The sequence below is a fragment of the Dama dama genome, chromosome 6, assembly GCF_033118175.1.
Source record: "Dama dama isolate Ldn47 chromosome 6, ASM3311817v1, whole genome shotgun sequence".
Lineage (NCBI taxonomy): Eukaryota > Metazoa > Chordata > Mammalia > Artiodactyla > Cervidae > Dama > Dama dama.
This window is the reverse complement of record NC_083686.1, coordinates 44,221,933-44,237,793: the sequence shown is the minus strand read 5'-3', so window position 1 is coordinate 44,237,793 and position 15,861 is coordinate 44,221,933. Positions and strand designations below refer to the sequence as shown.

Genomic DNA, 15,861 nt, shown 5'->3' with positions numbered 1-15,861 from the left:
GCTGGTTGCCTAACCTCTCTCAACTTCAATTCCTGTCATCATAAACCAAGGATGGCAACATCAGTGCAGAATTCTTGGAAGGATTACATGTGCTAAAGCTCTTAGCACAGTGCCACAGACAGAGCAATTAACAGCAGTAGCATTAAAAAAAATGTGTGATCTGTAAAGCTTGATTTACAGCTGCAGTTACTGCTAATTCAGAAGATGTGTCATGAAGGACTATTCAGGGCCAACAAGACCCTTGCCCTTGGCACACACATGTTTAACAGGGTAGGCTATAGGTTAGGGATACAGGTGGAGTCACGAAGCAGCTTCTCTGAACACCTTTCCTAGCACATCAGAGGCCTGCTTTTTTCTGTTTGCCTGCCCAGTGCAAATTGTTGGGATATTTATTAACTATATTAAATGGTTCATAAGTATGTAGTATTTCAGTAAATTATAAAACATTTTCATACACATAATCACACTTTGTCCTTAAAACACAGCTTGATATATACAGGATGGGAATTGTTATTCTCACATATAAAGCAAGTGAGGTTCTAAGAGACTGTGACTTACTTGCCCAGTACCACACACAGCTAGGTTGTCTGACCTAGTTTTGCACTGGTATTGACTGCTAAGCCTATGATTAGGAGTTAGATGAGAGAAAAAATAGAGTGTGAACACTGATATATCTTTCACTTTTTCCCTTCACAGTTGGGTATGCAGGTCACCCAGAAAAATCTAGAAATAAATTCCTGAAACTTCTTTTTATGGTCCATCTAGAAATGCTGCAAAATACAAAACAATAAAAAAAGTCTAGTGATATCATGTGTCTCAGCTCAAAGAATAAATTCAGATACATGGGTGTCTCCTTAGAAAACAGCTTCTAAGTCAGACGAGGTGTGGCATCAAGACTGAAGTCTGACAGAAAAAGTTTCCAAACAAATTCTATTTCCTTCAGCAGCTTTTTACATGAAGCCATATTCACTGAGCTGCAACTGTTGTTTAAGGATTTTTCTCATATGGGATTTTTATTTTTATTTTTTTTTTTATCATGGACCTTTTAAAAGAGTCTTTATTTCCTATTTGGTAAAAATGTTTTGAAGAACTCTTCAGAGAATCACATGCATCATAGCTAATGTGAAAATTAATTATTTTTTTAATGGTATCAATTAGTGTAAAAGCTTTCATAGTAAATATACCAAGCTCTCCTCAAAAGGCACACAGTCTCCAAAGCCAATAAAAGCCTAATTTACTTTTATGGTTTTTAGATGAGTGCTTTAAAATTCATCCTTTTAATTTTGCAGACATAAAAGTGATTCTGAGGGTGCTCCTGAATTTTATATATAATGCAAAAGCTTGTGTGCTGATTAATATCCATCCCATGTTATATATCCACCAAGGTTCCTCAAACAATTTGAAATATCATTCACAAACGTCAACCTATCGTGATTGTGGTTTCTCTTTACCTCCTAATGCCTGTAACGTACTGCAGGTGGTCCTCTGCAGGCTGAGGACCCAGTGAGGCAGCAGAAATGCAGCACTTTACGAGGCTGCTCCTCCACACCGGCCAGGATAACATTCTAGAAGGGCTGTGTGAAGGACAGGCACTGCACCCTGGCCAGACCGTGCAGTGGTCACCCCAGGCACAGAGCTGACTGCTCTGAGAGGGGCTGAGCCAAGAGCCTCTGCTGAGCCCTCTCTGATCAGGAGACTAGTGATGCTGATTCAGAAAGGTATGACACGAAGGCTAACTCTGCTACACTGGCACTCAGGGACAGAACTGCAGACAGAAGGAGCAGTGTCCAGCAGAGACGTGTAAGGGCACACTGACTTCCCACTCCTCCCCATGTTTCTGAGACAGGCGGGGACCCAGGACCTTTTGCTGCAATGCTTGTACCTGGACAAAGCTCTCCTTGAGCAACAAAATGCAAAGAAACTATATGGGACTAAAAATAACTGATGTTTGGGCAGTTGGGGCAAATTGTGGGCAAAAAGATACCAACAGACAAAAAAAACCCAACCGCTACTTCTGAAGAGCCAGGAGCAAAAGCAGGAGAACTGAGTCTGCACTGGACACCACCAGCTGCTGCTGCTGCTAAGTCACTTCAGTCGTGTCCGACTCTGTGCGACCCCATAGACGGCAGCCTACCAGGCTCCTCTGTCCCTGGGATTCTCCAGGCAAGAACACTGAAGTGGGTTACCATTTCCTTCTCCAATGCATGAAAGTGAAAAGTGAAAGTGAAGTCGCTCAGTCGTGTCCGAGCCTTAGTGACCCCATGGACTGCAGCCCACCAGGCTCCTCCGTGCATGGGATTCTCCAGGCAAGAGTACTGGAGTGGAGTGCCATTGCCTTCTCCGGGACACCACCAGAGAGGTGGGCAAAACGCCTAAGCCATCCCTCCAGCCCGACCCCTGGACATACCCCTATCCTCACCCCATATAAAGGAACCAGCTCCCCACCCCAAGACCCAGGGAGTGCGAGCAAGGGAACCTGTTATTTGTTCTTGCTCCCTCTGCGGCAACAGGGGCCCCAAAAAACCTTTGTCTGAATTTCTTGCCTGGCCTCTAGTCAATTTCTGCTTATTAGGGGAGGCCAGGAACCCTGGGTGGTATCACTTCCAGGTATAGGAGCTGGACTAACACTCCTCTCTCCCCAGCCTTCTTTTAGAGAGGAATGAGTTAACCTGACCGATGGTTGGCAGCAAGAAAGTGGGCGCGCTCTGTCCAGCCCTTGCCTCTCAGGTAGCCAGTTCTCTGGCCAGGTGTTCTTGCCTTGTCACTGCCCTGGGGCACAAAACCTGATTCTGGCAAACGGCTTGAGTCTCTGACTAACCTCAGTTTAATTCTGGGGGTAGTTTTAGCAAGGTCAGCATGTCTAAGACCACATTCACAAACTGACTTTTCAGTTACAATGATATTTTTATCTCCTAAATCTGACTCTGTAAGTTCATCTCTCCATGGGTTGAAAACTCAATTGAGGGACCAGAATATTAGTCCCTTAATACAGCCAGAGACACATTTTAACACAGAATTTGATTTTGAAATTAGCATTTTACTTTCTAAAATATGGGTACTTTATCTGCATATCTATTGTTCTTAGAGGTAAAGCCTGGTACCTTACATAAACTCTTGACACTCATTATTACCTGCCGATGATATAATAATTTCCAGTATGTTGACATGTTTTAATAAGTCCATAAAATCATGACAGGTCCAGAGGGAGAAATGCAGTATTTCAGCATGACACAAATGCTTACATCACTCTGAAACAACTCCATTTGGAATTACCTGAGGCTGTGGATGCACGGACAACAAAGACAAACAAGCATCATTTATCTGTAAAACATGAAAATTCCAGTTACATCCTGGAAACAGACAGGCGATCACAAAAAACAGAAAGCAGATTTTATAAAATCAGGTTACTTGTAAAACATTAATGAAGGTTCCATGACTGTTCAGGACTCTGGATTTGGGAAGGAGGAGGCTTTTAAACTATCTAAGGAAGTCCTGGAATTGGAGTTTCCCCAAGATCTGACCCCAGGCACAGGGGTATACATCCCCATTTCTAGTTGTAGGGATCGTCAGAGATAAGAGATGCTTCAAACATTGAAGGGAAAAACTTTTAGTGTTATTCAGCCTGAGAAATGTGTGTGGTGACTAAAGAATGGCCTCAAAATTAAGGAGCATCCTGTTACGTGGTTCTTTACTACATATAAATCTAATCACATCATCTAAACTAACAGGAAAATAGCATACATGCTAAGCAATAAAGAGTATACAGTAAAAACTTTTTCTTACACAACATGAGCCATCTTCTAGTTCTCTATCAAGAAGCCAGCATTAGAAAATGGTTCTATTTTACAATGAAGGTTTATTGACTATGCTTGACAACTAGCTGTCCTCAGCTTTTATCCTTAAAAGAAACTTCAAAAGATTTTAAACTATAGTATAAGAGATTTATATTAATCATTAAAAACTATGCTGAGAAGTTAAGCAATATGCTCGGGGTCTAGAGTAATTAATGGCATTTATGACTTTAGTGGCCTTTTAAAATGGGACTGGAAAAAATGGGACTGATTCTTGTCTGTCTGGGATGATTTAGGTTGAGTCCTATTTATGACATAACATCTCAGGGGTCTCCTTTTAATTCTAGAATTGTTTGTTGAATTTCATTTCTCACACTAAACTGAAGGGAGGATAATTATATCCTTCAATCATAATTTCTTAAGCTCCTTATTGTTTCCAACAAACCTGAAGTAAACTAAAACATGAACTAAAATATCTGATTCTCTAACCTAGAGAATAACAAAAGTATATGTGGTAACATATAGTATTACAGAAAAACAAATGTTTGTGTCTCCTTTTTACGTCACAAAACTTGTATTGGGAGAATTGCTTTATTCTATTTGTCCCTTGTGTCCATCACCTGCTCCCTCTTCTAAAGATTCTTTTCAGAATCTCTCTCTCTCTCTCTCTCTCTCTCTCTCTCTCACACACACACACACACACACACACACACACACACACACACACGGTAAACTTCTTGAGGTCAGGGGCTATTTAATGTGCTCAAATACATGATCAATAAATACTCTTTAATTAAACTGTATTGAGCTTTTAGGACATAAAAAAGAAGTCAACTGAGAGAGGAAAACCAAAAGATACCCTTTTAAGCTTTGAATTGTGACCAATGCTTAGTGTATCATCCCCAAACGTGATTAAGTTTGCCTTAGTAGGGTAGGAGGAAGTGGTCCCTCCCAAAATAGTGATGTTTAGGTATCTGAAGATGTTATTTACTCAAGAGTAAGCTGTCCACCCCCAGCCCAGGCTGCCCATCTGTGTGAAGTAGTCAAGTCCAAAGACTCTTGAAACTCAGGGTTCACTAATCAGAGCATCAATATTGCTTGAATAAAAACATCAGAATAAGAAAAAACTCCAGTTAATCAAATTAGTAGATAATTGCAAAGCTTTTCAGTCTCCGTACTCCTTTCTTTAAAAGGCAGAGCTGTACCGTCTGCCATCTTTCCCTTTGGGTAAGCACTTGTTCCTTTTGTTCAGTTTATGGCCCTGATGGTTTTAAGTACCACTAATTGCTTTTGAGAACTCTGTGGAGTCCATTGATGAATCCCTTTGAAAATGTTTAGGTCTCTGTTTTTGGTTTGAAAAGTACCTGTTTCTAGTGTCTGAATAGCTTTGTAATTTTGAAAACCTCTGGTAGAAAGCTTAGCTATATGTTCTAAACATTTTACTTTTTAAAATATTTTTTATAAAAGAATTTATAGTGGTTTTACAACTCCATTTGATTATCATCTAAAAGTTTTTTCAAAGATTTTTCACAGAAATATAATTTCAAGGTAAAATACATGTTTCTATATTCTACATTAATATCCATTATCTAATTTGTCATCTTATTAATATATTTCTGCTGCTGCTGCTGCTAAGTCGCTTCAGTTGTGTCTGACTCTGTGCAACCCCATAGACGTCAGCCCACCAGGCTCCCCCGTTGCTGGGATTCTCCAGGCAAGAACACTGGAGTGGGTTGCCATTTCCTTCTCCAATGCATGAAAGTGAAAAGTGAAAGTGAAGTTGCTCAGTCATGTCTGACTCTTCACGACCCCATGGACTGCAGCCTACCAGGTTCCTCTATCCATGGGATTTTCCAGGCAAGAGTACTGGAGTGGGGTGCCATTGCCTTCTCCGTCCCGAAGCACAGAGTGCCTCATTTCTGCTCTCCACCCTGAACTTTTTCAGGAAGTGTTGAAGGTCAGCAGTTATAGCTGCACACAATTTAATTGTTGTAGAGGTAGATGGCAAGCACCCACAGCAAGTGCCAATTTGTGGTTGACAGGCATGTTGCTTATCTCAGTGTTGGTACAGGTAAAATATTTGATTAAGATCACATTTTATTTAGGATTAACAAAACTCTTAAGAAAGGAGAAGAGAAATTCCTTAACTAGGTGAACATTAAATAACAGAATTCTAGAGGAAATTTATACTTTATGGAGATCCTTTAGCTACATTTACTGTATGTAAACATAGTACTGGAGGCTTCTGGCTATTGATTGGAAGAGGGCTTCCCTGAGGGTTCAGATGGTAAATAATTTGCCTGCAATGCAGGAGACCTGGGTTTGATCACTGGGTTGGGAAGATCCCCTGAAGAAGGAAATGGCAACCCACTCCAGTATTCTTGCCTGGAGAATTCCATGGACAGAGGAGCTTGGTGGGCTACGGTCCATAGGGTCACAAAGAGTCAGACACAACTGAGCGAACAACACTTTCACTTTACAAGGAAAGAAGAAATTGTTTCTTCAATACTTAGTGTATTAATGTTGCACCTTTTGGACATAAGGTATTGTTTCTAGGAATTTATCCATTTCATCTACGTTTTCAAAATTATCACCATATAGCTGTCCATAATACTTGGGGGGGCAGGTAACAGCTTACTGAGACACAATTTACATTTCATACAACTCATCCATTTAAAGTGTACCGTTCAATGGTTTTTAGTGTTATTTATAGAGTTGCACAAACTTCACCAGTCAATCGCCTATAACACTTATTTAAAATATTTATAAAATCTCTATTTTTGTTGATGATCTACTCTTTTTCAGTCTTTGTCCTTTTTTATCCTTCTCTTTCCCTCTGCTTTTTAAAATCAGCACTACAAGTGCTTATTAACATTCTGAAACAATAAATATATGGTTTTGTTAATATTGTTGTTCTGCTTCTCCTCTCTCTTTTAAAAATCTATTTCTGCCCTTATTTTTATTATTTACTTCATTCCTGTTTATTTGAATTTTCCCTGTTGTTCTTTCCCCTCATTTTTTAGCTGAATGCTAAGGATATTTGTTTTTAAATTTTCTTCTGTCCTGAAAAATATATATGAAGTTTCTTTCTAGCTACTGTTTTAACTGTAGCATACAAACTTTGACCTATAATATTTTTATATCATTCTTTTCAACATAGAGCTATTCACCAATGCCATATATTTTCCAAGCAAATGGGATATTTAAGTTATCCCTTTGCTGATAGTTCCTAACTTTATTGCATTATAATTGGAAAACATTTTAAATGGACCCTTTCTAACTTATGGAAACCTTCTTGTCTTCTAAGACACAGTCTACATTTTTAAATGCCTCAGTTATATTCAAAAAGAATATGCATACTATTTAGTACATGCTTTTTAAAATATTTCTAATAGCTCAAATTTATGAATTGTATTGTTAGGTCTTTGACATATCTACTTGTGTGCTATTTGCTTTAACTATCAGTTTTGAGAGAGGTATATTAAAATCTCCAACTACAAATGTTCATTTATCTATTTTTCCCTGAATTTCTATCAATTCTTAAATAAGTTTGGAGATTCTTCTGTTAATACGGGCTTCCCTGATAGCTCAGTTGGTAAAGAATCTATCTGCAATGCAGGAGACCCTGGTTCAATTCCTGGGTTGGGAAGATCCACTGGAGAAGGGGTGGGCTACTCACTCCAGTATTCTTGGACTTCCCTTGTGGCTCAGCTGGTAAAGAATCCACCTGTAATGCAGGAGACCTGGGTTTGATCCCTGGGTTGGGAAGATCCCCTGGGGAAGGGAAAGGCTACCCACTCCAGTATTTTAACCTGGAGAATTCCATGGACTGTATAGTCCATGGGGTTGCTTTCATTTTCACTTCTGTTAATACATATTCATGATGGCTGTATCTTTTTGCTCTGTTGCTCTTTTATCAACATATGTTTATCTGTTAAAATGGTTCATGTACTTGAATTCTACTTTATCAGATGTTAAGACTGCTACTCCAATTTTTGTGCAGTTCATATTTACTTGGTGTGTCATTTTCCATTCTCAACCACTTTTTGTTTTCTGCTTCAAGTGTGACTTTTACATAGACCATGTTGCTGAATCTGTTTTTAATATCTGGTCTGATAATCTCTTTTAAGTGGTATATTTTAGCACATTCATATTTATTCTCATTATTCCAGTATTAGGATTTATTTCTGCCATCTTCACCATTTACAGTATTTTTGGTTTCTTTTCATCTTTCCTTCTTTCATTTAATAAAAAAAATTATGAATTCAGAATGTTGCTAAAATTGCAAAGCTCAATTACATTATTTCACTTTACCATGATAATTTTATTTTATTTTATTTTTTGTGACAATTTTAAAAAGGGTAAATTTCCACTAATTTGTGTAATGATAATTGTTTACCTCATTCCACAACTGTAATTCTTGTTCAGGCTGTAATCCTTGAGGTAATACTGGAGCACCTAAAAATAAAGTTATACTCACAAGTTAATGTTATAATATTTCTCCTAAAACTAAACATTATATATAATTCATTTTTGGATGATATTTCTCATTTCTCACTGTATATCATTATCCTCCTAGTTCATTAGGTATCTCCGGATTTGACTCAGTATAAGGATTCCCTGGTGGTTCAGTTGGTAAAGATCCCTTGCAACGCAGGAGACTGGGGTTTGATCCCTGGGTGGGGAAGATCCGCTGGAAAAGGAAATGGCAACCCACCCCAGAATTCTTGCTTGGGAAATCCCATGGACAGAGGAGCCTGGAGGGCTACAGTCCATGGGGTCCCAAAAGAGTTGGACACGACTTAGAGACTAAACCACCAGCAACCAAGGAGACATAATTATTAAACAAACTTTAATAGCATTACAAAAACGTTACTCTCAAGAGTGAAAGACTTATATGTCCACACAAAAACTTGTACATGAACATGCATAGTAGCATTATTCATAATAGCCCTGAAGTGGAAACACTACAAATACCCATCACCTGGTGAATTAACAAAATGTAGTACATCCATACAATGGAAAATTGTGGTCTATAAGAAGGAATGAACTATTGACATAGGCTGCAAACAGAGATGAATCTCAAACAGATTGTGCTAAATCAAATAAGCAAATGCATAAGATATATTCATACATATAAATGTATGGATCCATTACTATGGAACGTCCAGAGAAGGCAAATCTATCGTGCTAGATTACTGGCTGCTTAGGGCTGAGGATAGGAATGGGGACTGACTGCAAACGGACATGAGATGTTTGGGGGATGATGGCAAACCGTGTTGTTGTGATAGCCGCACCACACTTTCTTTTCTTCCTCTCTCTCTTCTTTTTGGTAGAGGTGAATCAATACTTCATTTGTTAAGGAGAAGTAAAACTACTAAAAGTTTTGTAAAACAGAGCATAAAAAAGTAAGAAATCCATTCTACTTAATTCAGAATGCTTGAAGAGTCACTTTTGCCACTATGTATGATAATGCAGGAACAAAAATTTATTGCAGACACATATTTTTTTTAGTTTGGGTTTAGTGCTGGCCCTTGTTTGACCTAAATATGTAAAGAATGATATTCAACCAATTGAAATAACATTTTTCAAGTAAGACAATGCCTCCAGGGTATTCCTAATGTGATCATGAAAGAGAACTTAGATGATGAAGTATCACATAAAATCCATGTAAATGCATGAATACAATGTTATAGCACAACTTTATGTAAACTTTATGCTTATTTGTATGTAAATCACTAGTACTTCCTATAACTAGTGGGGCTTCCCTGGTAGCTCAGATGATAAAGAATCTGCCCGCAATGCAGGAGATCAGGGTTCAATCCCTGGGTCAGGAACGTCCCTGGGAAAAGGGAATGGCTACCCTCTCCAGTATTCTTGCCTGGAGAATTCCATGGACTGAGGAGCCTGGTGGGCTATAGTCCATGGGGTCGCAAAGAGTCGGACACAAGTGAGTGACTAACACTTTATTATAACTGAAAGTTTGTACCTTTTGACCACCTTCATGAAAACTTATTTATACCATAAATCACAAATTAATTTAAATTAAAAGACAAACAAAAACTCTCAAAATGTATGAAACATATTTAATAAAAGGTGATGGCAGAGATCCCTATAGGATAGAACTCTTTCGAATCAATAGACAAAAAGGAAACATGTATAGGCAAATGAGTGCCCAGCTCTTTAAGTCCACTTAAAAACCACTGAGCTACATCATTAAACAGATCAATTTTGTGGTACATAAACTGTATCTCAGAAAAGGTCTTTTAAAAAAAAGAATTAAGGAGACACTGGTGGCTCAGAGGTTAAAAAAAGAATTAATTGTTAAGGCCTTAATTATTGTTGAAATAAAATGTTAACTAGCTTATATCCTCTAAAGTAATATTTTCTTTACAGGTTTAATTTGCAAATTCATACTGTATAAATTATAAATATTAAATGTAATTATTTTTATTATATATATATATACATTTGTTTTTACTAAAGTTAAGAAAATATCCTTTTATGAAAATGAAAGTGTTAGTCTCTCAGTCATGCCTGACTCTTTGCACCCCGTGGACTGTGTTCCACCAGGCTCCTCTGTCCATGGAATTCTCCAGGCAAGAATTCTGGAGTGGGCTGTCGTGCCCTTCTCCAGGGGATCCTCCCGCTCCAGGGACGGAACCTGGGTCTCATGCTTTGCAGGTGGATTCTTTACCACTGGAGCCCCCAGGAAATCCACAGGCGCTGTGTTAAGCTTTAAAACGTGTCATGTCCTTAAACCTTGACACCAACCTTTAAAAGTAGCTATTCTCCTTATTCCCATTTTAAGATGAGGCAACTGAAGCAAGGAAAGATTAAACAATTTGTCTCAGGTCACGAAAACACATACATAGCAGAAGCAGATTTCAAATCAGGTCTGCGTGCAGGCTCGGTCATGTCTGACTTGTGACCCAATGGACTGTAGCCCACCAGGCTCCTCTGCACATGGGATTTCTCAGGCAAGAATACTGGAGTGAGTTGCCATGTCCTCCTCTAGAGGATCTTTCCAACCCAGGGATCCAACCTGGGTCTCCTGTGGCTCCTGCATTGGCAGGCAGATTCTTTACCACTTGAGTAACCTGGGAAGCCCTCAAGCCAGGTATGACCGATTCCAAATCCTAACAGATTTTTCCCCCTAATTCTACCACTTTTCAGTCAAGTCTTGCTTTGAGTTCACTCAAATTTATACTGTTATTGAAGCTAAGTTCTAATAAAAGTAACAGTATTTAACTACATTTTCTGTACCCAGCATTAGAAGTAACTTACATGGATCATGTAGTCCATAGTCGAGAGTTCATTTATTTGAATCCCCTTTCATGGGACAGCTATTCTAGGTGCACAAACAATCTTACACACTTCTCAATTATATATTTCTTATCCCAGCCCAAAGGTATATCTCAAAGTCACTATTGTCTGGTGACTGTTACTCTAAGTTCATTCTGTTTTCAGAAACAGATAAAGCTGTGCTTCTCAAATTTTTACACAAAACAGCTGGTGATCTGACTAAATGAGATTCTGATTCAGAGATCTGGGTACAGGCCCAAGAGTCTGCATTTCTAGCAAGCTTCCTGGTAATAAACTGATGCGGCTGGTCCATGGATAACAGTGAACAGCCAGAGGCAATGAGCACTGCATTGCAGAAAGAAACAGAGGATGCCTCTTTTTTGACAGAACTAGGCAGCTCAAAGAAACGTTTTAGGTTTAAGCTTTTTAACAAGTCTGAATAATTCCAAAAGAGGGATATAAATATTCTCATGAAAAAAAACTAACAGGCCATCGGACCATTCCTTACAGGTTGAATGCCTTACTCACCTATAGTTACCCAGCGTACACAGCTTTGAAAAAGAGGAAGGTAAAAGAAAGGGGGATAAAGGGAGAGAGCAGTATTTGATTGAAGAGAACCAGAGTCAAGTATAATGCAAGGAAATACACAAGGAATTTCACTTGCTGGATGCAGTCTTCACCTGCCTGTACTTTTGATTTCTCCACTCATCGTACCAGGGTTAATCTCTGTTTGACAGGGCATTTCTGTTTAGTGAACACAATTTCATATTCCTTCTTCTCTTGACTATCCTCCACCCTCCAGTAAAAGCGGAAGCACCCCCTCCCTACAGCCTTACCAAGACCTTTGAGACTTTGTCTCCTTCCATTTCCCCAAGCTGGCATCGGCCACACCAAAACTGCCACTGTCTAACTTAGTCCCAAGCATTTATATAATAAAAAAGGGATACTTTGTGGCTCTTACACAGAACACATAAACACAGTCGCAGGGTAGAAAGGTTAGAAAAACCAGAATTTTTAAATGTTTACCTATAATTTGTAGAAAAGCTTTAATAACCTATGACTAAATCCAAACGTAAGAGGAAAAAATTTCCCCTTTGTCTATTTGTTAACTAAAGTTGATGTGTTTTTCCTCTCGACATACCCAGGATGTGGGCTTTACATTATCAAATAGCAGTGCTAGATACTTTCCCAAATACTGTCAGGACAGTGCCACTCTCTTCTATATCCTAATAATGGCATTGGATTTCTTTTGTTTTTGCTTTTAATTTTTATTAAAAGTAGGGCTTTTATTAAGAGTAGAACTTCCCAGGTGGCACAGTGGTAAAGAATCTGCCTGCCAATGATGGGTTTGATCCCTGGGTCCAGAAGATCCCCTGAAGTAGGAAATGGCAACCCACTCCAGTTTTCTTGCCTGCAAAATTCCATAGACAGGAGCCTGGTGGGCTACGGTCCATGGGGTCACCAAAAGTTGGACACGACTAAGTGCACACACACACACACACACACACAGTTGGTTTACAATGTTGTGTTAACAACTGCACTATTTTTGATCAGTTTCAAGATATTTATACTTAACACTATCTCATAAAGGGAAACCTTTAGTTTTATACTGAACAATATAACTAATGCAAATAATATGGATCAACAGCTTGTGCATCTGTAAATACACCATGTGTAAGAGAAAGAAAAGCAGATCTGGCTATTCTAAAAGTAGTGTCCATTTTCTTTTCTCATTGCTAGTACTTAGCTAGTGTAGGATTTGGAAATCAGAAATCATTACTGCTGACTGAATTTCAAGAACTATTTCATGAGTGGGAAAAGACACTTCTTAATTTAGTCTTGGGCACTTGATCACTTCTTGTCAGACGCCGTGTCAAGTGACAGTTTGTCACAGATATCCAAAGGTACCTCTCTTTCAGGAAATTTCTGTCTTCATTTTAATGTTCTTTGAACGGTAAACTGTTTCCAGCCACCGACTCTGTGACTGCCCCTTTACCTTTTTATTGCCATTGCAGCTCTGCTAACTCATTTTTGCCGAGGACGCTGCACTTATTGACATGATTTTTTTCCTCTGGCTTTGTGGCATTTGCTTTGTTGTTTTTTGATACATCCACTTGCACCTTGCATAATGATTAATCTTGGTGGATTATCTCCCAGTTTGGCTTCTTTATGTCAAGCTTCCCCTCCAGTGCTACTGTCAGAGCTCAGGAATACAGCAGATCACCAGCGCAGATCAGATGAGGGTAAATTCACCCTCTTCCCTTCTCATCACATTTTTAGAGAGATAAAATTAGTTTTTTAGTATTAACAGCAGGTCTGATGGGGAAAGAAGACACAAAAAGGTACTCTAGGGGGATTTCTGTGTAGGGAAAGAGGTATCTCATCCCTTAACTTGAGAAACAGTGGAGATATTTACGAGAGGATTGGTCAACCAGCAGATACCCTCTTTTGGAAATAACACCCAAGACTTGCTGTTTTTAGAAAGTGGCTGCTGCTTTCTATAGTTTCTGCCCAATCACCAGGAGCCTGAAAATTCCCCTGTATCCCCTTGCTAAAAGAAGTTCTCTCTCACTGATGCAAAATTCACTGCAAGCATATAGTACTTAACATGCATGGAAAGTAAATTTGCTTCACAGAGAAAAAAAAATTAAACTATGATAATCTGCTTTCTGAATAAGGTAGATAAAAGTGACCATCCTAATTTTACCAATAACAAATTTAAAATGGAAAAAGATTAACGTGACTTTGCAAAAGGCATGCTGTATCACTGCTGAACATGTGATGGAGAAGGTTTAGGTCTCCTAGCTTCTACTGCTTACATTTCACAACCAAATTACCCTGCTTTTCAAGCCAAGGAGTTCCCACCTCTCTGAATCTCAAATGCCCCAAGGAAAGGGGGAAAACAATAAGAGGTCAGCAATAACAATAACTCCATTAGGAAAAGAATGATGTGTCAGTTCCCCCACCTCTAATAGGGGGCTGGGCTACAGGTTAAGGAAGGTTCCCACACTAATGGTTTCAAGCCCTAACATTATGGACAATGAGGAAACAGCCCTCCCTTACACTACCGAGAGGAGAGCAGAGGGAAACTAAGGGGACCCGTTGCAGATCTAGAAAAGTCACGATCTTAGTAGGGCTACCACTGGCCCAGGAGGGCCCTGGCTCAAAGCTGGGAGATGAGGGATGGTCCCCTCAGGCTACTTGGAAAGGTAACCTTAAGGGAGCAGGGAAGTGATCTTTCCACTGGAACAGGCTATATCTACTCTACTCCAAGCCCCAAGCTTCGGACACCCCTTCCAGACCTTGCTTTTGCTTTCCCCCCATGTTTCCTCTAAGCCACGGCTTCGCTGGTGGTTCAGATGGTAAAGAATTCTGCCTGCCAGTGCAGGAGACCCAGGTTCAATTCCTGGGTCGGGAAGATCCCCAGGAGGAGGAAATGGCAACCCACTCCAATATTCTTGCCTAGAGAATCCCATGGACAGAGGAGCCTAGCGGGCTACGGTCCATGGGGTCTCAAAGAGTCAGACACGACCGAGCAACGACCACTTTCACTTCCTCTAAGCGAGGCACAGAAGTCCTTGTTACTATCAAATCGTAGCTGCCTTCAGTGGCTTTAGCTGCAGCAGTGACAGAAAGGCGGGCTTGCACACTTGCTTCCCCGACTCTATATTCCTGATCCGGTGTGAAATAACCTACGTGGCCCAGAGCCCACGATCTCCCTTTTCCATACTGCCGGACAGGGGCCTGTTACTGCGCCGGGTTACCTGAACAGTCCAGGGGCTCACTCACCAAGAAAGCGGAGCACTTTCCAAGTTGACCTCACATCAGCTGGGGGAGTATCACACCCACTCTAGTTTTGCTTCATTGTCAATCCCTCCAGTAATTGCAATCAAAGGAAAAGCCTTTTCATTTTCACTATTTTAACTCCCGTGACCATAAATCATGCGGGCTGGACATCCGAAGTCTGGGAGGACTGCCCGGCTTGGGGGTTTCCCCCAGGCCCAGGTCCAGGCTCGAGCCGGGCCACAGACACGTGCGCCCAGGCTGCCCTGGGGTGGCGACCCGCGCACCGCGGCATGAGGGGCTGGCCAATCCCGCCAGCCAAGAGTAAAGAGAAAAGGAGATAAGAGATCGAGGACTGCAGCGGGGAGGAGAGGCACTGGACGGGACGCGGCGCGGCTGTCCCAGGGGGCGCGGGGTCCTCTTACCTCCGCAGGCGTCCGCGCAACAAGACAGCAGCAGCAGCAGCAGCAGGAGCGGGGACCCGGCGGCCACATGTCCCGCGGGCGGCTCGGGGCGGCGGCTCGCGACTCGCGGCATCCCGGGACCCTGCGCTGCACCCGACGCGCGCTCCGAGCAGTGCTCCGGCTGAGCTTCCGCGTCCCCGGCGCGCTGTTCTCCCGGCTCCGCGGCCAGACCGACCGCCCCACGCGCGGCCAACTTTTAAATCTCGTGGACACGTGAGCTGAGGCGGCTAGGTCCCCGCGCGCGCGTCACCTCCCGCCCCCGGCCTTCCTCGCGTCACTCCCAACCCGCCCCACCCCGCACCCCATGCACGAGTTTCTGACTCAGGGTACCACGCATCTTTCACCCTCCTGTCCCTAGGGTCTCTGCAATGGAGGATCGTGGAATTAAAACGAAGCATGTCCATTCCCTTCTTGGGAAGCACTGACGGGGAGCCGGAGGGGAATGCAAACCAGGCGGCCAGAAGAGGCTGGTATCCCGGCTTTTAAACTTGGTGGTGGCTATGCTCTGCCAGAGACGA

General features: G+C 41.2%; 1 protein-coding gene across 1 annotated transcript in view; it reads right to left on the bottom strand.

Annotated features, from left to right (window-relative positions):
• The window catches only part of NMU (neuromedin U), a 28,992-nt gene extending 13,494 nt beyond the window's left edge, over positions 1–15,498 (bottom strand). Inside the window, exons 1-3 of the mRNA XM_061145915.1 lie at positions 15,305–15,498; positions 8,191–8,249; positions 3,274–3,321 (exon numbers count right to left, since the gene is read on the bottom strand). Of these exons, the coding sequence (XP_061001898.1) occupies positions 3,274–3,321; positions 8,191–8,249; positions 15,305–15,416 (219 nt within the window). The 5' untranslated portion in view covers positions 15,417–15,498. The remainder of the gene's footprint in view (positions 1–3,273; positions 3,322–8,190; positions 8,250–15,304) is intronic.
• Between the last annotated feature and the right edge of the window lie 363 nt (positions 15,499–15,861).